General features: G+C 33.8%; 1 protein-coding gene across 2 annotated transcripts in view; it reads left to right on the top strand.

The window, feature by feature from the left end:
• Nucleotides 1–25,853, top strand: part of LOC149796932 (nucleoporin p58/p45-like) — a 37,471-nt gene extending 11,618 nt beyond the window's left edge. For both annotated transcript variants that reach the window (XM_089961613.1, XM_089961614.1), the window contains exons 5-15: nucleotides 4,817–4,957; nucleotides 7,432–7,459; nucleotides 8,602–8,667; nucleotides 9,875–10,049; nucleotides 14,706–14,785; nucleotides 16,267–16,385; nucleotides 20,261–20,343; nucleotides 22,148–22,349; nucleotides 22,814–22,900; nucleotides 24,201–24,248; nucleotides 24,763–25,853. In XM_089961613.1, the coding sequence (XP_089817739.1) occupies nucleotides 4,817–4,957; nucleotides 7,432–7,459; nucleotides 8,602–8,667; nucleotides 9,875–10,049; nucleotides 14,706–14,785; nucleotides 16,267–16,385; nucleotides 20,261–20,343; nucleotides 22,148–22,349; nucleotides 22,814–22,900; nucleotides 24,201–24,248; nucleotides 24,763–24,986 (1,253 nt within the window). In that variant the 3' untranslated portion in view covers nucleotides 24,987–25,853. The remainder of the gene's footprint in view (nucleotides 1–4,816; nucleotides 4,958–7,431; nucleotides 7,460–8,601; nucleotides 8,668–9,874; nucleotides 10,050–14,705; nucleotides 14,786–16,266; nucleotides 16,386–20,260; nucleotides 20,344–22,147; nucleotides 22,350–22,813; nucleotides 22,901–24,200; nucleotides 24,249–24,762) is intronic.
• The last annotated feature ends 392 nt before the right edge of the window (nucleotides 25,854–26,245 follow it).

The raw sequence follows: 26,245 nt of genomic DNA, 5'->3' as shown, positions 1-26,245 counted from the left end.
AAATTATTCATTCCAAGTATTAAAGGACTCCTTATGGGATTAAGAAAATAGAAGCTAATAGAAACCTTTAAAAGAAATATCCCAAATCATCTGTGAATGTGTCTTTGACCCTACAGTAAAACGTGCAAGTGAGTTGGTTGAAATAATAAATTTGCTTAGCCTTTATAATAAATCATCCCAAGTGTTCATCCCAAGGGATGAGGGAAATACTGGCAAATGCACATATATTTTTATGTTAATGCATTTGACTGAAAACAATTAAATCTGTAAACTCTGAAGAGGAGCAATGTATTGAATATTAATGCAGCTCTCATTTGTTTCCAGATAAGTCTTCTAAGATAAAAATTCAGGAAATTCATGTAAATCTTACATTTTAAGGGATTTCATTTTTCATCAAGTGCAACCAAGTAATGCTTAAATCATATTTGGGTATACTGAGTTTACTATAGTTCAGGTGTTTTTCATGCAAAGTTTATTTTCTGTTCTGCCTCTCCTCTGACATTAAAGTTTGCAAATGGCCTCTGTTAGTAGAGCATGAATCTTTAGTGTATGAATCTTTAGTGTAGTATTGCCAAAGCTATCTATCATATAACCATGATATTTTATACACTTTATCATAGACATAAGCAGATTACCTGATTAGATTTTAAACCATTTAAATACTTTGTTTCAATTTTCTTATCACATTTTTTAAAACGTTTAGGAGGTAATTTTTTCCATAAACCTTTGCATGACACAACACATTCTTGAGATAAACAAATTAAATTTCTTTATTTATCTTTGTATTTGTTCCTGGAAATGCTGTGTGTGTGTGTGTGTGTGTGTGTGTGTGAATATATGTATATACATAAATACATACATACATACATTCTCACACACACTGCTGTCGGACATCTCTACACACATAAGGTTTCTGTCAACAATATTGATGCAAAACGCATACTGAATTTGACTAACTGCTAAAAGTAAAATACTGAATTGCTTACTTGTTGAAAAGAGGCAGTTGTCCCCAGAATATTCTGTTCATAAAAATATCATTTTGGATAAACGGGATACTGCCCCTCTGTTATCATGACTCGAGATATGTCTGCCTATTCTGAGTATAGCTTTCAAAAGATGTAATGTTATGCATTGTACTATGGAAATGAAATACATTTCTGTGGACTGTCATCATTTTAGTCAAGAAGTTAGGTCAGGTTTACAGTTGGTTTTACACAATTCATTGTAACAGTGGCAATAAATGGCAAGAGATATTAAGCCAACTAAATTGATCTTGTAAAAACATAGTAAAGTTCAACATTTTATATTAAAAAAAATAAGCTATTATGTTAAAGAGAAACAACAACGAATAGGTTGTAATGTGTTTACAATGTTTTGTTTTTGGGTAAAAAAATTACTGAAGAACTTAGAAAAAACTATACGCAGTCGAATTTCTTGAGAATCCTGTTTGAGTGCAAGTTGAAAAGTTGGATAGCAGATGATATGTAAGTGTGGGACAACTGCTTACAAAATTAGAAACTTGGATTAAGATGAAGTATTGTTTTAAAGTAAAAATTTCCATTTTTTAAATAATGTATTTATTTGTATGATTCTAAAAGATAAATATTTAAAAGGATTTTCTAGGTTACAAGTTCAAGAAGGTCATGGAGTGGGTCTTCCTGTTGACATTTAGAAATCACATTTTCACATGCATTTAGGGTAGGAATGTGGGATATTTGTGTTCACCTTATGAATAGTTCTTTCCTTATTAAAGGATGTTCATTCTTTCTTGATAGAAATTTGATTTATGACCAAAAACAACACTTGATCCAATGTTTACAGAAATGATTTATAATTGCACAGAATTACATGATGCGCAGAATTGGCTAACATGTTGGTATATATATATGTTTATGTTTATACTTTATGATAAGGAGATAGTTATAAATTATAATTTAGCACACAAAAAGGATTTGACATTTCTTTTCTGTAAATATTGTATATTGAAATTTGCTTCTATTTGTCCAACATTTCATGCTTCTTAAAATTGTCGCCATTATCATTATTATTGGTGGGCCTGGATAATGCTGCAGTATCACTCAGGTGTAAGATCTAGTTTAGACATGTGAAAGGGATGTGGTTTGCCTATCCTAGGTCAGTGGTTTTCTTCTGGCTTCTTTTGTTTACTTCACCATGAAGGGACACACATCATGCCAATTTCAGTGCCAGCAAGAGCATGTTTGTTAATGAAGGTCCATCGAGATTATGCTTCTTGAAGTTTTTTGATCAAGAGCATGCTTGTTTGATTGAGATTGTATTTGTTTATTTTGCTCATTTGAGAACTTGTTGGTTTTTCAGGCTCATGTTTGTTTCAGTTGCTTGATTGTGAACTTGTTTATTTAAGATGGTTGATCAAGAGTATGTTTAAGTTTTTTGAACATTTTTTATGCAATTACTTGAAACCTGTTGATATTTGAGCTGTGTGTTGGGCTTTGTCAGAAAATCAGGAACTGTAAAATAGGAGTGAGAACAATGCTTAATCATTTACCTCATAGAGCATAGTGACAAAGTGCAGCATGCTATAAATAGAACACCTGTTACCTAGTCGACAGCATACGCATAGGCCTGCCTGAGAACTGTTAAGCAATGTAGTGTATGTTACATTTAACAGCAATTTTAACCATGCTACATTTTTGGTACACATCTATTATATGTGGAATAATTTAAGAGTAAAGTCTGATTCTTATAGCTGTGTAATTATTTTTCATGGAAGAATTTTATATGTGCTTTAAAATCAAGAGAGAACTCATTCACCGTCATGTCAGTGAGGCCGCGTGACCAACCGTAGCTGCCATTTCCGATACTCGAAATTTACATGGTTTTCGTCTGCGTCTACATCTTTACGTCATCTGAATTTGATAATTTATAAAAACTAATTGCTGCCTACATTAATATCAGAGCCTTTACCTAAGTTATTGAATCTTTCATGGCTGTGATTCTAATCGTGAAAACTTCATACGAACTGAATGAAATCTGCAGCCGCCATTTTGGAGAGTAGAGATTACGACCCGGTTTCTTTAAATAGCAGATATTGACCAGTGCATAAATAGCGACCACATGATCTGACGTAATTGTCATTCGCAAAAATGAAGGTAGTATCTAATGGGGGGGTTTCCCCGAAGGTGGTGCTACGAAAACCAGCTCAAAAAGGCTGATGTTTACAGCAGGCGTCAAAAGGCGCTTCCATGCAAATGTAGTAGAGGCGTCCAAAGATGCTTGCATGAGGTAAAGGGTTAACTTTAAGCAGGTGATAATATTTTTTTCCCTTTGGTCCTCATAAAGCAGAATGAAATGTATGAATCAAGCTTTTTTTAATTAAAAATACAATGCAGATATTTTTTATCATTAGACATTCAACACCAGTGAGAACTTTACATGGCACTTACTAATATCCTTCTGCCAGAAGCTGTGACATCCAAACAGTTACTTTGACCCTTTGCAAAAAGAACAAACAATAAGCTTTAAAATAATTAGTATTGTAGATTCTCAAGGTATTTTACAAAAGGGTATTTGAAAAGTTCAGAATATTAAGATATAACGTTTTTATATCTTGAACTTGCCAATAAATTAATGCAGACAGATAGGCAAAATAAAGTTCTTTAAAATGATCCGCAGCTGCATGTACATTATGCTGTACATGTGCAGGTAAATGCACGTGTGATATAGCATAGGTAAATGATGAGGACATAAAAATGTCCTCAGAGGACAATTCTGCTACTATGGAAACAACATACTGTAAAATCTAGATGCCATAAGGAACTTTCTGATTGATATCAAGGCCAGCAATTGAATGTCATATCCTACAATTTTAATGTGGTTTCATCATTTTAAAGATGGTTACAAATCCATTGAAGATGACCCACCTTCTGGAAGACCATTGTCTGTGATTGGTGCGAAGGAAGTTGCTGCTGTGAAGAATGCATTTGACAAAGATGCTCGATACACATTGGAAGATATTGCTGTATTAATTCATCATTAGTTTTTAATATACTGAAGAATTATTTGAAACTCAGAGTTTGTGCAAGATGTATCCTGCATTGTTGAAATAAATTTGTGTTGAAATCACCAAGCTGCTGCAAACCAGCACTGGAAAGTGGACAAAAAATGTTTGATTAAGATTTCCACAGGTGATGGAATTTCTTTTTTAAACTTGATTCCCTTGAAAATACGTGATGGAGTTTTTATATGAGAAAAAATAAACAGAGACAACAAAATGCTCAATGTAGACAGTTCCAGCAGAAAAATGCAAAAATTTTGAGACCCAAGTTAAAACATCAGTTTGGATTTGGATATTTGGTCCAGGTTTTTGTATTCTTCTTATAAGATGGAAACCTGTTCAGTCATAGCAGCACTCACAGAAAGGTTAAGCTTTTGCAAAAATCAGGAAAAGTTCAGTACTTGGTGAAAAGTTTCCAGTGGCTGAAATCTTGGACCGAAGAGTAAGAAGAACAGTCCAATGTTTACCCCATTGTGCTTTTCATGATGATATAGCCAATCCCAAACAACCAACAGACAGTTAACCAACTAGCAATACAAAATTATTGTACAATTAGATTTCCTTTGATTAACATGGGAGAAGCAGGATCATTTATCTCAATCCTTATCTCAAGTGAGAACTCTAAAATCCCCTTGGACAAATGAGTTCAAAGAGATATAGAGATAAATACCTGAAAATAGGTTCATTAAACGAATGAAAAACCTTTGATTGTTTTATTACCAGGTATGCAATATAATGATCATATTGAATGGACTAAATAAAGTTATCATTTCACTGTAGGTACCACAACTTTAGGTGGTGGTTTAGGTGCTGGATTATCAGGAACTACAGGAACAGGAAGTATATTTGGTGCCACAGTTTCCAAGACAACAGCATCTGGACTGGGAGGAGTGGATCCCACAACAAGCACTACTACTGCAGGTAAAAGAAGCTACAGTTTATGTTATTGTTTTTTGTATTGAGATGTGGCTTTATGCACCAGAGCAGTGTGGTGCTCACTAAGATGATGTAACAATAAGGCTAGAAAGAAAAAAAGAAAATAGATACAAACTTGACTTTACGCTACATAGAAAATAAGTGAAAGTGCTTTGCTACAGGCACTACAAAATTTATTGAATATCATTTGCATGCTTGGACTCATATGTGCTGACTATTAATTCAATTCTCTAATCATCCAGAGGCTTGATTATAATGCTTGGATCATGCAGCAAGGTTTTCATTAACCTCTCAGCATGTGAATCGTAAGAGATACAAGAATGATACACTTCATTACACTGAAAACGTAGATCAAACATTTTTCATGACTTTTTCAAAACGAACGTTCAGTTTCACATATATTCAATGATTGTATATTTCTATTTTTGAACATGGTGTGATGGTGTGTTTGTAGAATTGTCAACATGTTGAATTTATTCTTTTGTGTTTCTTTTTTAAAAAATACTTTGTTTTGTGTGATCCTGACACATTTACTCAACTCTTATCATCGATGGTATGTAACACAGCAGATGATATTGAATTGAAATTTGACATGGCTGAAATAAAGTTATGGAAATAAGTGGACATGGGGTGTGGCATACATAAGGAAAAATATATACTTATATGTAATAAACTATCTGTATTATACATCTGTGTCTGTCTCTCATATGCAGAATGCTGTTAATTGTAACAGCTTTGAAGTCACGCCTGACAAATATACTTGTTGAACTGAAAATGTGTATGTATGACTTATTTTGGGAATAGCTTAGAACAGTGGCTAGAAATTATATTCAGACAAAGTAGGCTTGATATTTGGTTGGTATGGATGAACATTGAGGTTATAATTGTTTTACACTGGCCTGGGACAGTTTTGTATGCCCACCAGAAGATGGGGCATATTGTGTTATGATATCCTCCTATCCATCTGTTATCAGTTCATTTCATCACAATAAATTGAGTTCTTCACCATCTAGTTCTTAAAGAACAAATCTGTTTCAGGGTCAAAGTTCAAGGTTGTCATGAGTGACAGAAGAAAACTGTTTAGTTTTGCATAAAATATGTTGACCAAATTTTGACAGTGGTTTGCATTTGAGGTAATGAAGAAGCCTGTTGATTTTGGGATCAGAAATTCAAAGGTCAGAGTCATTGACTGAGGAAGAATGGACTTTCCACTGAATAACAGAGTTGTACATCACAGACTTTGACTGAAATTTGTGGATTGCTTTTACTTTGTTTAAGGAAGAAGGCCTGTCAATTTGAGTGGGTTTTTCTTCTTCAAAATTGGACGACAAGTTGTATTTTGGAATTTAGCTCAGCATCGCTTCGCTTGTAATGTTTAGAAATTTTATTTAAACTTTGCATCTAGATATGTAGTTAGTATTGATGTGCAGTCAGGTTTTACTCCTTTCCTCTAACTCATTTTTGATGACATTTCTTAGGTCTTTGTCAAAAAAGGGGTAATTTGAGAATTTAGCATGTCTTCATGTTTCCTCTTTAACAGCTTGATAGATTTTATTTAAACTTTGTTGGATCGATATGTGGCTGATCTGTATGTGCAGTAAGGTTTTCTTTTTCTCTACTGGTCCATTTTGGAGGAAATTAATGGAATAAATTTTGAGAATCTTTAGATTTAAGTTCATTTATTATTTATGCAACTCAGTGCAATATTACTGCTGGACACTAATTTGCATCCTGACGTTTCATTACACCAATGGTTTTTATAGAAAAGGAGGATGTATGTTGTTTGCCATATAAAAAAATGTGTTATAAAGAACATGCCTGCGGTGTATGTCTGTGATTGTATGTACATCAAGTTCATATAGGAGTTATCAGATATAGATACAGTAATTGCTTGTTTTCATATGACATTACTGTAGTTTTAGCATTGGAAATGCGGGTGTTTCTGCTATAGTTTCAAACTCTCTATCATAACTAAGATAAATAGCCACAGCACCTTATCAGTGATGGCAAGATCAGTGTTGCTTTATTTTTACTTTTTTAAAAAAAATGGGTTTGCTAACTTCGATGTAAAGTTGGTTCAACATTTACAAAGAGCATATTGGGTGTATCTGATGGTTAAATTTCACTTGTGTTTGATCTTGTGAGAGAAACTTTGACCCATAAGAAAACTTAAAACCTCAATAATACTTTTAAAAAAGGCTATATGGTAGATGGGTGCAGATACATGCAGCACAAATTGCCAAAGGAAAAATGGCATGAAACACTTTTAGCAACTCTATATTTTGGGAGACAAATTCAGTGTCTATGCTATCACTGATGTTGCTGGTTGTTTAATAAAAATAAACTAGTTCCTTTAAATTGTTTTACTTCAAGAGAACAAATTATCATCGATGTTAGTGACTTAACTGTTTCTTTGTAAGACCAAAATAATCACTCTTTGGAATTCAATTTATTTTCAGGGTATAACAGCAGTGGAACTAAACTGGTGTAAGTATATGATACACATGCAGTTGAATTCATAATTATTTTACAATTTTGTGTACAAACTACTAGACAAATCTTTTAAATTTTGCCAAAATCAAAGCAATATTTTCTTAGTTATTTCAGCTCAAAGTTACTGTGTGTATATTTTGTGCATTTTTTGGACAGATCTCACAGCTTATATATAGAAGTTCATACATCAAATTCATTGTGATCTGATCTGATCACTATCTTGCTGATACAAAAACCCAAGACAGTAAATGCAATCCCTTAATTGATTTGGCTAAGCATATGCTTTGTGATGAGTAATGTCGCAAAACTCAAAATACTACACAATGCATATTTGCAAAATGGGTGCAGTACATTTTTAACAGTTATCAATTTTCTGTAATAATGTAACAAATAAACACATGGTAGCAGCTTGTCAGGTGACATAATGGTGCCGCAGTCAGTATAATTATTTACTTAACCAGTACTTCTGAGGTGAAACAAAATATTTTTATTAAGAAAGATAATGTTCTAATTTAACTGCTGAAAAGGTAACTTTCACAAGTTGATCCTGAGCTGTAACGTGACTTGAAATTAATAAAGTACATGTACAAGATTTTAGAAATAGTAACCAAATTTATTAAATTTAATATTTTTTCCCAATATATTTTCCATCAATAAATAACTACTTTTTTCATTACCTTTTAGTAATCACATCACTGGGCAGGTTAAAATGCCAAAGTCCCAGCTCCATTGATTCCAGGTCCCAGTTTCAAATTGGACATAAAAATCTGTGTTGTATTATGTAAAATTACATATCAACTCACAATCACATTAGAGTCACAATCAGCATTTTTTTTTTAAATTCATGTATAAAAGACAATTTTGGGGATTTTGGATGTTACCTTTATCTTTTATTGTATACCTTTAACTGAATTTTAACATCTTTACCTTTTATCTTGTTTTACTTCATAGTTACATTTTATTGGAAGGATTTGTCTTTCATTTTGTGCACCTCTTCACCTTTTTTTTTTCAGAACTGTACTTTTCATTTGTAACATGGATAGCCATTTTTGTGCTGAAGTGCTGTACAGTGCTAATATGTACACCTTAAACTGCTGTGTACACACTTGAAAATGATTTATCTTGTTTTCTTTTAGCAATGGCAAAGCTGTGAAGGAGACCAGTATACCCCAAGATTTAGCAGTAGATGTGGAAAATTTCCAGTAAGTGATCATTTTCAGGGAGTAAGTGTATGTCTCCATATTTGGAAGTAATTATCATAGCAGCTGTTTGATACTTGATAGAAAATCATTGTAGTTTTCATTGTGTGTCAATTAATTCCTAACTATTTTGTAAATACAATGTCTTCATAATGATTTATTTGTATTAATGGAACAACAAGATTACAGTATAGCAGATTTATTTGCCAATAATTAATAAAAGGTAAATGTGTAATTGTATACAGATATAAAATAGAGACATGTCCCAAGCTACACTATGAACTGTTTTCCAAAGATGGGCTATCTGAGGATCTGTCCAACATATACTGCAGTGTAACTGCTTTCTCAAGGCTGTGCCTTTAAGCCTTTTTCAGTCAGATTTGTAAGGGTGTTCGTGTACATTGGTATAATATTTCACAGGCATACAAAATTAGTCATATAGTTACATCTATCCCATTGCTGTCTTTTACTCTGTGGTTCAGTTATTAGTCCACCAAGTCATCAACACAGATGATTTTATCAATCAGGTAATGTGGCAGGCTTCTTGTTGATCATAAATACTTGCTTTGATAGGACTTTGAGTGAAAAAAAATTGTAATGAATTCAAGGCTTCACTTGTTGACATTGATTGCTCAAGTCCCTGAAGTTGATAAGCAGCAGGTGATTTAATATAAATGCTGGCACTGTGACATTGAGAACTTCTCTCAGCATCTTATACCAGTACTGGGATTGATAATTCAGCTAATCTTATGAAAGAATGCATAAGAAAATGGAATACATCACATTGCATATATCCCAAATAAAACTGTTGACTTCAAAATGAATAAAATGAAAAAATTTCATTCAGTTAAACACTGTACAACAGTTTAAAGGTAAATACCCATACTAACAGTTGCTGTATGTGTACACATTGTTATTTCAATTCTAATATATCTCTACTGGAGATTTTTGTATGATTAAATAAGAACATACAAATTCAAATTTGTCAGGGAAATTCCCACATGGGGGTGTGTGACCTTCAAGACATAACAGTATTATATACTCACACCAGTTCTGAGTAATTAGCTGTAGATAATGAAATACGCTGTTGCAAGGTATTATGTTAACATTTCATTACTAACAATTCTCTGAATCTAATTTAAATTTCTTGGATGGTAAATGACGGATTTGAAAAAAATATATAATTTTTTCATGATTGATTGAATGATAGGAAATTTGTAAAAGAGGAGAAGATGGAAATGGAGAACATTAAGCGACTGTCTGCATCTCCCATGCACAAGGTTCAGGAAGACACGGCTGCACTCAGGCAGCTCCTTTCGGTTGTCTCAAACAGTGTGCAGAGAAATGCCTTAGCTGTGGAAAAGCTGAAGAAGAAAATGACACAGGTATGCTGCTTGCCTGCATTAGCAGGTAGTAAGACAATATATTTTTGGTTTGGAGGGATTTTAGTCCCTCCAAGCCTATGGCATAATCTCCACTGTGTGTTACCAAAATTGGTATTATATTTTTAAAAATAGTGACAAACTTAATGGTCTTACAAACTGTCATAACAATGTATCTGCTGGCCTTTCATGTCAGTTTCATACATACGGGAGGCAAAATTGAATTTAGGTAAACAAGTAGACCTGACAGTAGTTAGCAACTTTGGATATTATTCCACTGATGATAATACTTGAAACAATAGTAGAAAATTCTTTTTAAATAAATAATTTTTAAAAACTGATTAAAATTTTCAAGTGATATATAATCTAAAAAAACTTTTAAATTGTAAAACTTGCTTATAGTAGCAGTATATGATAGAAAATGAGACTATAAATAGCATCATCTCTAGAGTTGTGTTTTTTCATCGGATCTCATGTAGATCAGTATCATGTTAACTTTCCAAAGCAATAAGTATTCTCAGTGCTTTGATTCCAGTTGCAATCACTTCAACAGTGATGTTATCATCATGAAGATTTTTTGGTACAGCATGCATCTGTTTACTGCTGAAATGTTGTTATTTGAAAGCCCTTTTCAGTTTTTATTATTGATAATCTCTTACCTCATGAACAGAAATGTTTACTGCAATTGCTTTGAGGGAAGACAGGATTTTCCATTAATGTGGATAGTTATTATCTTTAAGCGTAATCCTCACATAGGGTTACTGCCCTTTGGTTGGAGAAAACTTCTGCCACAGTGATGTAAATTTGGTTCTAAATGCCACCTGGAGAAAACCAAATACATTAATAGCTGCATCACAATAAATTTATATTGCATTTCTTGAGTAATTTCTCTGCAAATGTTTTAATGCAGAATTTGAAGATTTTGCCATACATACTGGAAGAAAAAGTCTTAAATTTTTTAATGTTGGTTGTACCCCAGGCTATAAAAAGGTATATCCCCAATACAGGTACATACATGCCAACCATTATGCTTTTGGCATAATCATTACGCTTTTTTTCACTTAATTACGCCTTACATGTAAATGTATTCGGATTATGTGTTTTCAGTATGTCCCCCTCCCCCAAAAATTAATAATTTGTCTTCTCATTTTCATCAGCATCCCATGTATCTTTCAGACCGTATTCTAGAAAAGACAGCTTTTATGTAACTACGACATAAGAGTACTCTTGTCTGCCGACTTGCATGCACTTTCCTAACAGTATTATGTTCTATTTATAGCAGCTGCCCTATTTCCAAGAAACTTGCTGATTTCTACTTTCAAACTTTTTACCTTGGTTTCTATTTATAGCAGCTGTATGGCTTAGTTAGGAAAGAACAGACTGGTTTTATAATTTTTAATCTTTGCTCCCAGATTCTTTGTTCTAATTCATATCTGGTACAGAACCAGTCTGTAAGTAGTTATTGCTAAAAGTCATCAGATTTATTCTAGTCAGTGCATATGTTAAGAGCAAAAATGTTTTTCAAATAATTTCACAGATGGATAGAAAAAGATGAAAAATCGATTCAAAGATGAATACATGAATTACACAATACAGTGTTCCATTCTAGGGCACCTTCACGCACATTGCAGCCTGTGTGGAAATGATTTAAATAATGGCCAAGGTGGTAAAACAAAGAAACCTTGAATTAGCTCGTTTTACTAAGTCCAATACTAAGGTAACTTCTTTTTAAATTACGGACACAAATTTTATAAATGCAGAGGTGTTATTTTCTGATTTCTTAATAGAACATGGACTACCCCTAGCAGTAGAACACTACATTGGTCCTTTATTCAAACGGCTGTTTCCTGATTCCAAAATTGCAGAAAATTTGCATGTGCAAGAACAAAATCATCTAATATTGTTAGGCGTTTAGCAGAAGATAAGTAACTTAAAACTGCAGAAGCTATGAAAATTTGGCCGTTTAGTATTGCAACAGACAGGAACGGTGATTATGATGACAAAAAGTTGTAGCCAGTCTGTGTAAGAGACTTTGACAACGAAAAGGGCAAAGTCAGAGTGCTCTTCTTTCATTACCAGAATTAACAGTAGATTCCACTGGATAAAACTTTTTTTATTTGCTTAATAATGCTTTGAATAAACATAGTTGGCAGAACTGTATTGGGTTGTCAGCAGATAATGCATAAGTGATGACTGGAATTCATAAAGGAGTTGCATTCTGTATTTTGAAAAATGTCTCCATCAATGTACATATCAGGTTGGCCCTGTCATATGATGAGCCCTGCTGCAAGAACGGCTGCTGATATATTAGGAGAACTCCTGAAGTATCAAGTTGGCATTCTACCTGACGATGTACTTCATGCGGACAGAGTTGATGTGCAATGGCACCTTATTTCCCAGCTAAAAGACCCAATAACTGGAAGATCTATATTTCCTCTTCTTTGTCAGATAATGAAAGGAATATTGGTTCTTTACCACTCTAATGCTGACTGAGAGATTGTTCAGTATTGTTAACAAAAATAAAAATAAATTCAGATCCAGGCTCTGTAACCCAGCACTTAGTGCTTTACTGGTGTGCAAAACATTCATAGTTTCAGCTGGTACAAAGTGTTTTGAAATGCAGTATGAGAGTCTGTTGCTTTTTAAAGCTCAAAGTGCTATGTATGAAAATTTAAAGCAGTAATTATTGGTGTTAAAAGACCAGAGTGGTAAATAAATCATTTTGTACAGATGCTCATTGAATTTTATTATCTTATATGTGGATTATATCTTTTTATGCACGGATTACTCTTTTTGTCTACTTGGATTACACTTTTTCCTCGCCAGGGGTTGGCATGTATGCAGGTAGATTTAAATGTTATAGCCCTTAGAGAAATTAGCATTTGGAAAGGCTTTAAGATATGTTGAACCAAAGAAACACATTAAACAGAAAATTTTGTTTTTGATGTATTCTTTATTTAGTTGCCAAGCTTTTCCCTGCATGGACCTAGGTAGATCAAATCCGGGTGGGTTAGTCTTTGCAAAGGCAGAAAAAACCTTAATTCATGCTTTGTCCAGACCTGCCAACCCTCAATATTTTGGCATGAATTTCACAACTCTTGATAGCAATTCATAGTTTCACGCCACATGCAAATAAATCCTGTATTCTCAATTGGCTTCAATCAGGAATAAAATAACCTTTATCCTCTTAAATGCTAGTCAAGATAACAGCAGTGGTCACTGATGCCAATAATGGTCCTGTATTGCTAGTTGTGGTGTTAGTTGTTTTTGTTGTTGTTCTAGGGTTTAACGCCATTTTTCAGCACAAGATAGGCTATACATGGCGGGCAGTATAACTGGTGGAGGAAGAACCCTGGAAAACCCAGGGAAGAACCACCGACCTACGAGAAGCTGTGGTGTTAGTAAAACTATATCCAAGTGATGCCAATAATGGTCCTGTATTGCTAGTTGTTATGTTAGTAAAACTATATCCGGTGTTACAGTTTGCCCTGTAGCAAGTGAAGAAAATGGGCCTAACTGATTTGTTTCTAAATGGCACATGTACATACTCATAGCAACTGAACTTTATTTTTCAACAAACACTAAATGACAACATCTTTTTAGAGTGTAGGAATTTTTGAGATATTGAAAGATTAGCATATATCGTAATTTGCTAATTTTTTCGCACATGCGCCAATGCCACTAATTGTTGACCATTTGATGTTTCATCTTCTGGACTAATACCATATCATGATTAGGGTATACTACACATAAAATGTTTTCACCTCCAAGAGATATTTATTCCACAAAAAAGTGAAGCATTGATTGGAGTACACCAAAACTGGCCATGCAGTTAGCCATGAAACATCGATGTACATTATGCTTTTTGCACAGTAGTGTGCTGCGAATTTTGGAATTGGAAATGTGCACAAGGGTACGTACCGTTGCTTACAATTTACCTGTCATACATGTACTATATATTAATGCTATTATTATTATATAGTACATGTTCGACAGATAAATTGTAAGCAACCTTATGAGCCCCTGTAGGCGCATATATATATATATTGGGAAAATTAAGAGCACCCCCAGCAGAAGTATTGCAATCTACCAATGCTGAAGCATTGTTTGAGTTTTCCTGTTGAATATAATGTTTCTTTCTCAGTTGGAGACGAACAACATTGACAGTGAAATGGTATTTTCTATTGTGAAGAAAAATAAGACAACTTTAGTACCTCCTTGATGCTAAATATTTGCAACAAAACTTTATTCACCAAGATCAACCACCAGGCAAGAAGCCTCAACTGTTTTGAAAACAAATTTACCATAGCCCAGTCGAGGAAGTTCAAGTCTGCCACAGCATCGTATCATGACAAATAGTGGGTAGTTTGTGTATATCAGTAAATGTGGCTGTAAATACATTTGTACATGTAATCAATGTTAATAATGCTTTCTTTTTATTTTGGGATTTTCATATAATGCAGTACTGACCATCAAAGTGGAGGGAGTTAGTATCATGGTATAACTTTTCACTAATTGTGTTCAAAATTCACTAATTTGTATCCCTCTTTTCACTAATTGTGAGTCTGCAGGGTTGGCATCTCTGCTTATACCATATTGTTAATATTGCATTAGTATCGCTGCATCTCTGTGAATACAGGTATTGATATAATTTTTTAGGAGTTGAAAAGTGCTGAGATGGCTCAGAGGACAAAGGACATCCCAGCTACCCTGCAGTATGAGAACACTGCTCCCACAGAGTAAGTTGCCTCAGTGTATTTAATATCTTTTGCAAGCCTGCAGTATGAGAACACTGCTCCCACAGAGTAAGTTGCCTCAATGTATTTAATATCTACATTTTGAATGAATGAATCGTAATGTCCCACAGAGTAAGTTGCCTCAGTGCATTTAATATCTACAGCTAGCCTGCAGTATGAAAACACTGCTCCCATAGAGTAAGTTGCCTCAAAGTATCTACATTTTGAAAGAATGCAACGTAATGACTGATATTTTTTTCTTTTTCATATAGATGAATTACAAGTTTTATCCCTTCTTTTTTATTCACTCACTGTGGATATAGCAGGAACAAACAGCATTAAGTTCCTGTGCATACTTATGTATGCCTTAAAACTCCTGTGAAACTATTCCTCTACGGAAGTCTTTTCATAGACTGTTGAAACATGGCTGATTTTATTAACATGAGGAGAATGTGTGCATATGGTTTTGTTATTGTACTTAAGTGATTTTTTTCCTCACTTCAGTTACATCTTGTTTTTGTGTATTACTGATACATGATTATTCTTATAAGCATAACTAGCCCCACACCTTTTCATGAATTATGCTTAAACTCGGCAGATATTTTTGACATAGGTGAACATGTACATGTAGTTTTGTTGTCCTTTTCTGATGCCTTTCTTCAAACAATGTCCCATGATGGTGTTCGATGTACATGCTACATAATGTGTACACAACTAGTCTTCATAACTTTTGAGGAATTGCCCTAAAACTTGGCAGACATTATTGACATCAGGTAGATGTGTATGTATTATATTGAGCTCCGATGATTTTGTTACCCCACCCCACCCCCGTGCAACCATTGGATGTATATTGTACCTCTCCGTCCATTAGTCTGCATGACTGTCCATCCCATGATGCCTGTCAGCAAGATTAAACAAAAACTACTTATTATTGACAACTCAGATTTTGTAGGTATACACATTTTGTTTACTAGTTTTGCCTTACTTTTTTTATGAAACCATTGTTAGCACAATTAGGCAAAAACAATTTGAGGTAGACAAATGAAATTTGGTATGTATATTTACATGCCTATATCGATAGACCTTATTAGATTTTGATGCCATTATTGTAGTTTTTCAAACTTGTTCAGTATTTTTGAACACGTCGCAACACAGACATTTTGGTCTTCGGTACATAAATTGACGGAAAGGGAGTGGGCTGATTAATCTAATTAAAATCAGTTCTAACTTGCTCCTTGTACATTCTTATCACAACAAGATCATATAAGCAGTAAGGCAGAAGATCTCATTTAAGCCATAAGTTTTCAAAAAAATTTCATTCTACATTGATCTTTACATTCATAGTTTGTGACACCCACAGTCTTCAAATAAATTAGTGACCCATCAATCAAAGTGAGTATTTTTTCTTATTTTAACATGGGAATTTGGTGTTTTTCCTTTGAAAAAAGTATTGTATTTTCATCTGTAATTTTTCTCATTCATAGGTATTTTCAGAATCTTGTGGAGGACTTTGAATCCCAAATGCTGAATTATCGACAGCAGATAGAAGTCATGGAGAGTCATCTTGCCTCTCTCAATCAGCCCAACAAGTTTACACCTGAAGGTCAACAGTTACTCATTTTGCTTCTTACTTTTTGTCGCACCCACATTAACTGATGTGAGATAGAGATTTCACTAACTCTTAATATTTTATTTATTATTGTTTTTTTCCACATCCATTTGATAGCTACTTTTCATATCAAAAGAAGAAGAACCTTTGTCAAAAGTTCTTACTTTTTAAAAAATTACTGATTTTAAAAATCTGTTTTTCTTTATGAGATAGGAACAGGTATATTTAGCCCTTACAATTTCCTGAATTCCAGCTTGTAAGCTTTGGTGGTAAACTATGAGCTGTTCCATGACAGTTCCAATAATGTGACAAAACTGATGTCATCCGGAAGTTGTTGTGTAGTTATATCCTATATATATCATACACTTTTCCTTCATATATTTTACACTTTTCCTACAGATATTGTACACCTTTCGGTCTCATAGTTGTCGGGTTGTGCTTTTATTTTCATGATCATTTTGTTGCTATGTCACCTGTGAACAAACTTTTAAACTGGTAGTGCTTCTGAAGAACATTTCATTTCAGATGTGTTCAGAAGTATATGAAGGACATTAACAATTAAATTGTCATCAATTTGTAGGTAAATAAAATTAATTCTTGTCTGTTTTTTTTTTTAAAGCAATGAATAAAATCTCATTTTTGGGATTTGACAGGGTGGACAGCCTTGTGCGTCACCAATTCATCTGTTGTATCTAACTGTCAGATGAAAACTGAAGTTAAAGTCATCCTTAATTTGTTACCAGTTTCTCAGTTTGTTTAGAGAATGAGAGGGATTTTTATCATCAATGGTTAAATATACTGAAATTTTACATAGATAAAAGAAACTTTTCAAGAGTAAGAAAATGAGTACTGAATTACTACCCATTCTAACACATTAAACTAACTGTATGCAGAAGTGGAGCCAGGTTGTGAATCAGTGAAGGAAAGCACTCAACATTATTAGCTATATGAATCTTTTATTAATAAATAAATGTAACAGAACTGACCCCAATGCTACCCTTTTTCATCAATTTCACCATTCTTCCTATCCAACTAAAGTTTGGAAGGAATGAAATGATTTGTTTAAAAATACTATCTTTCATAAACCATTATTTGAAATAATCTGCATGTTAGGTTTAAACAATGTTGAATTAATCAGTATAGAATTAAGAGGTGCCACCTTTAATTCAACCACCAAAGTTGCTAGTGATTCCATTCTGTATTTTGTGAGTGCTTCAAAAGAAGTGATGTGATGTATTGACAAATTCTGTTAGCTAATAACAACGTTCACATGTGATGTACAGTTTGATTCAAGAGGGAACAAAAAGAGGCATGCCCACTTTTTTAAGCAGATCTGAGAAGAAAAAACATGCATTAGACTAGGGTGAATATTGGTGATCAGCTGGGGTGCTTGAATACTTTGAAAGATGAACTTCAGTTGAAAGCAAACCCTGCTATTGCATTTCCATATTAATTTGTAAGCATAAAACTTAAACTTGTAGAAAATAATGTACATCAGTTGTGCCTTTACAGAAAAATACTAATAAATGCTAGGCCTAGTACTGCATCATACCAAACACGAAATGAGAATAGCATATCATAATTATGATTGCCTACCATATCTGACATAGCATAGTGTTGGCTTTTTATGTTGTCATCAAATCTTGTGTTCCAGCTTTCAAAAGAAATCATTTGACCATTGGATATTGCTGATCAACATCAGATTAATTTGTATGCACATGAAAAATAGCTGGATTTCTCAGTTCAAGAGATTACACGACTCATAATGTGATGAGACATCGATATTATCAAGTTTTAAAGGCATTAAACAATGTGTAATACCAATATCTTACAAGATTCAGTATTATTTAAATGATTTGGCATTTTTGCACATAACAGCAACATTGGGGCTTTACAAGTAACGGTCTAGGTAATGAAAAATTTAGCCACTGATTTACATTATTCCCTGTTACCTTGACCTGGAGAGTACTGAGTATGACTGAATATTCAAGTCACCATCAAGTCACTATATAGTAAAGGCTACAGTTTTATCAAAATAACTTCATTTGTTTCAATGTGATACCCATAATGGATAGAGGTCACAGATTTGTATTGTCATGTCATCAACTTGACCTTTAGGCAGGAGGCATAGTTGTGTTATGTGACACTGTCTAGTTTATATAACTGGGTATGGATGTTTTAAAACATATATGGTTCCACTTTACAGTTATATTCAGCAAATTTTTAAGAGATCTGTACTTGTTGCTGGGCACCCAGTGAACTGTCCAGGGAAAAAAAAGGAATTAAAAGCTGTCATGGATTTTATGGATACATGACAGAAATGGCACACGAAGAGACTACCCTTGTATTGGATTCATTGTGTTGGCACCTCACTGATGCAGTAAAGAGTGAAATGCAAAAAAACAAGTACCAACATGGCTGTGATCCTGGGAGACTGCAACTGTGGACATTTATATCAATAATCCATTCAAATCATTCCTCAGAAGCAAATGGCTGTCTTGCAAGCAAGATGAAATGCAGAAGATTATTGATTATAAGAAAAGAATGAGGACACCCCAGCAGAAACTCCCTTGAGAAACAGATGGTAGTTTGGATTGTTGAAGATAAAGACACCCCAGCAGATAACCCATTTATTCAGTTTATCCAAGCAGCAGTTGGTAGTTTGGATTGCTGATGCCTGGCAGGAGCCACAGAAGCACACCAGGATTGTGAGGTCAAGTTTCAAGGTGTGCTGCATTAAAATTGCCCCTAATTGAAGGGAGGACCTCCTGTTTAGAAAGAATAGCATTTTAGATTCACTCTGTGATGCTGATGTCAGTGATAAAGAATGATTTGAAGATTCTGAACCCAAAGACTTAATGTGGGCAATTCCTATTTTCATTTAAGTGGAATAATTTTGTATGAAATAGTGTTTATACATATTTGTGGGACATGTTTTTGTTTTCCCCTTTTCAGTAAGCTAAACTGGATTTTCATTTGTAAAGAAACTATAGATCACCTCTTTCAGATTTTCATACAGTAGATAATATTAATACCAATTTATGTATATTTGTCAGATGATCATTCTGTTATCAAAACAATCTGTATGTTGTGAAACCATTTTGCTGTTGTAGCCTGCTGTTGACTGTTTGCCATTTATGAAGCCAGAAAATAGTACAGAGAGAGAGAGCATAACTTTAAAAGAATTTCTGTTTATATTTCGTACATATATTTTGGGATCTCTTAAGACTAACACCTGGAGGAGCAACAAATTCATCAGTAGAATCTAATTAAAACATGTACTTTATATTATTCACTTGTTGTTATGCAAATGAAAGTCATTTCATCCCATATCCCAGGTAATTTATTTCTCCATTACTGTGCAAGCCAAAGTTTATTGAGCAAAATTTAGACATGTTATTTATACTATTAGCATCCATAACAAACTGTTTTCGTTCTATTTTGAACTGATGACAATTACAGTTTTATATTTAATCCATTGTTGCCAATTTAAGTTAGCTCATTCGTTATGATAGTTCTGCAGTGCTGAATCATGCATTACTTGAATGATAAGTTTCTTATTTGAAGATATAAAAATCTCAAAATGTCATTATCGTGTCACATTGGCAGGCTTTCACTCTAATTTTAATTTTTAATCGGTAAGTTATATCAGCTAGGTTTCCTTGTATTTATATACTTTAGATATATTTTAATACAACAAGTATGGTTTCCCAGATAAAGACTGAGTTCTACCATCTATTGTCATTATTATAATTTTAATGTGTTTTTTTAAACATTTTCCTGAATATGACTGTTGTATTTTCAGGAGTAAAATCAATTTATTTATGAAATTTATGGGTATTATATGACATAAATTCTTTCCCTTACAGAAATGATTATGTTACTGAAAAAGATGAATGAAACATTTGTGGCTCTAGCTGCACAGCTTCACCAGGTTCATGATGCAGTCAAGGTAATGGAGATCAGTTACTAATTACTCTAATTTTATCATGTTGAAATTGTATGCCTCCACTTTTTGAGACCCTGGTCTTTAATCCTTTATTTTCACTTATTCTTTCTGTTATTTTTGCAGTTTCAGTTTGTATCTTTTTCCAGTTGTGGTTAATTTAAAATAAATCCAATTGTGGTTAATTTCAAGCAAATCAAGTTTTGGTTAATTTCAAGTAATTTCAGTTGTGGTTAATTCGAAATAATGACATTTGCATTTTGCTGCAACTCAGTATGTTGCAGCTGATTCTTTATCAACCACTCACAACATTGTCCAGAGATGTTGCCAAGTGTGCAAATCACACAAACGTTTGATAGATTTACACTCAGAAAGCAGTGATTTGTGACAACTCCCACTCAGTAGTTCACAGTTGTACATGTAAAAGTGCGTTATGTGCAGTATAAAATTTGTATTTAACTGATAAGCATAATAAGAAACTGAAAGAAAATTTTTCAAAAGATACTTACCTGATCAAAATACCAGAGTATGCCGCTGTAGGTTAATATAGTGATGATTGGAAACCCTGCTAATAATTTATATAAGAAAAATATGTACTAAAGGGACTCACCAATTGATGCCCCTTTGAAACCATTGTTCATGTGTTTACTTTGGTACCTTTCCAGAATTTAAGATTATTGTCAAATCATGACTTGATACATTTTCCTAGCACTTGTACCCAGTGTCCTATGAAAAATTCTTGCTGATCAGTGACAAACCATTGGTCATTGTCACCTAACACATTATCCTACCTGTGACTGGCAAGAAGACTGCAGTTTCTCTTCCATCTGGAACATGGCTGTTGCTGCTGGGTGATGGCATATTCCCTCCACAAGGAAGTTTCAAGGATTATTCCCTTGTAAGAGCTGATTGCTTCCTTATTTAATGTGTCATGATACCATACTTGAAAGTATTGTCAATTTATGTAACTTGGAAAGAGTAATGGAACCCCAGCTTGTGGGAGCTAGCAATTTCCCTAAATTGGGAAGTGTCATAGATTCCTACTGGGAACAGATCTTCCCATAATAGGTGGTAATGCAGAGATACGCCCAGAATTTTATCTGAAGTGAGGATCCCCCCCACCACTTTTCACCAAAACAAGGGGGTGGGGAGAATTGGGAAGTTCATTATAAACCCAAGACTTAAATCTGTTTCTTTCTTTCTGCTAGTTATATAAGCATTATTTTTATTGTTTCTTAGCTTAATCTTTTCTTTTTTGTACATAAACAATGTTCAGTGCTGAGAAACTGCCTTCACAGTCTGTGATCTGAAGGGGCATATGTATGATTAGCTTAGTCAGCTTCGGCAAGCTGGGAAACTGTTTTTTATGGCTGGTTTGTAAAAATTTCCACAAATCACAGGCATTATCTCATATCTATCTCTGCTCCAAATTGTATTTGATCTATTGACTCGGCATGTCATGTCAGCATTGACATCCTAAAAGTAAAATGTTGATTTCCAGTGTAAAACATTTTTTTCTTTTTCCACAATATTTTGCAAATATTACACAGCATATCATCAGTCTTCACCATATATACTGTAACGGTTAAGATTTCTGAAACTTTGCATCAGAATTTGGTTTTTCTTTGATGTTTGATCTAACTTGACAGCTGACACCATTTTAGAATAATTATTCTCTATATAATGAGAAACTCAACTTCAACTTCACTTTCTTCATTTAAAAAATAATCTGAAGTATTAACAAGTATAGCAATGCTGTTTATTGCATGGAAGGTATATATTATATAATTATTCTTGTTTTTATTGACAGACCCAGAAAGAACATTTTCTTAACTACCGGAAAATTTTCCATGGTGACGCAAAAAACATCTTTGAGAAACAGAAGCGAACTACTGTGAAAGTCAGTTCACATCACACCACTGATACTTTAGGACCTAGTCCATTCCCAGGGGTCACCAATGCTGTTGCAGTTGCCATGGCAACAGCCGTGAACCGAACTCAGCAACATCAAGGTATATATAAAAGTATGGCCAGTCATTCCAGACAGTTTGAAATAGAAGTGTGGAACAAGAAAATTGGTGTGAAAAATTAAATCAAAATTTGAAATTCATTTAATGATTGATGATATAATTTTGAAAGAAATTGGACCTGGTCAGTTATTTAGGTTATTAAACAGTGTAGAGCACAGATAACCTTAAATAAATGTAGACTAATCACTTTTTAGGGATTTTGATTAGGGTAATTTGAAATAGGACCAGGGTCTATCAGTTAGGTAACAAATTTAATGTTTAGATTAAATTGACATGTTGTGGAAGTCAGTTATGCATATATTCATTAAAATTTAGACCAAATTATGGCTATTAAGGGCCTGGTAAGAAGACCTTGCCCATTATATAGGAGATTATACTATTTGCCGAGTTGAAATATATTGATTTACTTAAGGGTGGCCATGATTAAAGCATTATTTTAATATTAGGTGGAAGGCCTCCTGTGACTGGATTTGCTGGAGGAAGTGGAGCAGGGGGTGGATTGTTAAGCTCAGTCCCAGTTACAACATCATCAGGTTGGTGCACATTAAATTGTTGATGTTGCCAAATTTTGGCTCAGTATATGCATTTACATGTTCATTAAGTGGTAGCTTCAGTCTTTACTTCACTTAATGCCAGGGTGTTTGCAGATAGAGAATCATGGACATTTTTGATAGTGATGACATTAGCCCCATAATTATTATGATATTGTGAACAGATCTGGATTTAGTATTTTTGAGTCAAGTACTTTATCTTGCTTTCCTTGAAACCCTTGTCTCAGTTATGCCTGCCAGTTACTTGTATTGTTAACACCAAAAGCATTAAGTGGTGTGCAAACCTTGTGGTGTCTGATGTGCTAGCTGCATATATTTACGCAAATGTCTTTCATATATAAGCAGTACTAGCAACTGCCTTGCTTGGTGCTCAGCATTAAGAGATTAGTATTAGGACTAGTTGGCCTGATGTGTGGATAATGTGACTGGGTGGGACATCATGCTATATGTCTGCAGCATGATGACACAGTTCTAGACATCACTATAAACTACCATACTGCAGACATCATAGCAAAATGACAGATTTTTTTATATATAGCTACATTAAAAATACAAATCACACACATACACGCTTATATAAACTATTAGGACATGAGATGGTGCAGGTGTGAGAATCACTTCAGATGTAATTTATATACCCGAGTACTGTTCAGTTACTCTTTTAGTTTGTCATGCAAACTGTGAAAAATTAATATTCTGATATTGTGTTCTCCAAAGATATATCTTGTTCATTGTCATCATGTATGGAACTGTATCTGAATCAGGCAGGCCCAAAATGTAAAAATATGGTATTATTATGGGTGCTATAATTCTGTATTAGTCTTGGTGATTTCTTTAAATATTTCAAAGTGCATTAAGGGGGCCCCGAATGGCCGAGTGGTCTAAAGTGCTCTCCGTTACGGATCACTGCCATCTCACCTCTGTCTGCGTGGGTTCGAGTCCAGGATTCAGCCAATGTGGGTATGTGAGAAAGCTTGCCAGTAGCTTCTCGTGGGTCAGTGGTTCTTCCCGGGGTTTTCCTGGGTTCTTCCTCCACCATTAATACTGGCCGCCATGCATAGCCTATTGTGCTGAAAATGGCGTTAAACCCCACAACAGCAACAACAAAATCAAAGTGCATTAATGCACAGCTTCAAGTTAAAATACTTCGTTAAGTACAACTTTGATTTTAAAGACTGTCAGAGCTGTTGGGCACCATAGGTTTTTGCAAGAATCAAATTGGATCAAATCTTAAATTTTTATATGCTTTTCACAGTTTTTATTTTACTCTTTTTCTTCCCAGGATTCTCTGGTTTTGGAACAACTTCCACGCAGTCCTCTGGATTCAAAGGTAATATTTTGTTTAAATCTAATAGTATCATGCATTTTTTGGGGATAGAGAAATTTGACCTAGTAAGATCAAAATGTTAAATTGTAAATTTGTTATTCACTATTCCCTCCAGGTCCTTACTTGTGCTGGTTTTTTAAAAACTATATGTAGCTGTTTAACATATACATAGCTGTCTTTTTAATGTTTTTATTACGTATGCCTTCTATGAAGATTACAGTTGAAAGGGATCTTTATATATATGTTTAATGGAGGTAGTGTCATGTTAAATTATATTTATATTATCAAAGTGTAATTCACATTTTTTAATTGAGTTTACATTTTTGTGGATTTAGTGATTGATGCAAACATGGAATATATATGTATTTGCTATAGAATGTTGTTAATTTCAAAATTGTATCTGAATTATCAGGAAATATTAGTTAAGGTGCCAAGGAAAATGATGCCTGCCAAAAAAATTCACAGTATATCCATTCTGAATAAATGGGAATTATGTTCTGTACATATTTATTTCCAGGTTTTGGGACAGGAACAGCTATCCTGTTTGGTAGCAATAATAATAGTATTGGAGGTAGTGTATTTGGGCCAAAAGCCTCTCAGCCTTCATCAGCTGGATTCTCTTTTTCAAGTCCTGCTCCAGCTACAGGAGTAGCCCTGCCCCAACAAAACCTCTCTGCCTCAACAGAACAGCCATTCCAGCTGAATAAGCCTCCGCTGGGGACAAAAAGAGGGAAAAGATAAAGATGTGCTTAATAATGGAGGATGACAAATACTGAAACAAAAGTTGCACATGTGGCTAATTTGAATTTTGAGGATTATTTGAAGTTTGGAAATAAATGTCTGATAAGAGGAATGCATGCAATGAACTGTATACAGAAGGGATTATTTGTTATCCATTTCAATTATTTTTTATTTAGTAAATATAACCCTGCAAGGCATTGGTGCTATTTTTCATGTTTTCAGTTGTGGTATAATGCTCAATATGTGGCCATAAATTCCAAGTTGGAAAAAATCAATCTTCGATAACAATAAACATTTTGAATTTTATATTATCTGATTTATGTGACTGACATTTCAATACCATTTTGTGACTGACTTTTCCATACATTTATGTGAGTGACATTTCCATACATTTTTTGACCATTTCCATATATTTTGGTTACTGATATTTCAATATATTTATTCTTTTTTGTACAACAATATATCATTTTAGCCATCATGATCTTTTTGAGCATATTAAAAAATTATTTCAAGAAGGAATGCAGAAATGTGGACTGTAAAATTTAGAATGGTAAAATTATTGCAAGCATCCATTTGTTTTGTTCACATAAGTAACAAAATTGTTTCACTTGCGTGTTATAAACCCTTTATTTCTACTCTTTATGTTAAACTATTATCAGAAACTGCAGGACGTTTTAAAACATAATGCCTAAAGTAATAAGATGTTACTGAAATTTCTCAGCTTTTCCACAGTGTCAGTAGCTTTGGGAGGATTTGGGACTTTTGTTTGTAAAATATCATTTATGAACACGTACAGTGTAATCTGAGTAATGCAATTTGAATCAAGAATTAAACTTTCAGAATTATCATGACAAAGATCTTTCTGCATTTTTGTTTTCATGTAATTTATTTTTATTATGGTTTAAGTTCCATAGTGTATTGTGGCCATATGACTTAAAATAAACACAGCAGAAACTGTAATTAATTCTAACTGCTAAAAGCACTTTGATTACGTTATTGTAATAACAAAATATGTACAGGTATTTGATCAGCTCCCACCAGAACAAAAATAATCAGTTAGTTTTTAAAACCTCATATTAAAACAATGAAGTCCAAAATGTTTACTTTCATTGTTGAGTTTACCTTCTAATCAAGTAGTTGTAAAGTTGAGGTTATTTTAACATGACATCATAAACCACTTGGTTTGAATGCATGATCACTCTGGTACACATGTGCATGTGCTTTCATGTACATGTGTAACAGTAATTTCAAAATAGCTT

The sequence above is a fragment of the Sinohyriopsis cumingii genome, chromosome 6, assembly GCF_028554795.1.
Source record: "Sinohyriopsis cumingii isolate HCF-2022 chromosome 6, ASM2855479v2, whole genome shotgun sequence".
Lineage (NCBI taxonomy): Eukaryota > Metazoa > Mollusca > Bivalvia > Unionida > Unionidae > Sinohyriopsis > Sinohyriopsis cumingii.
The sequence above is the reverse complement of the archived record's forward strand: the minus strand, read 5'-3'. Positions and strand labels throughout refer to the sequence as shown.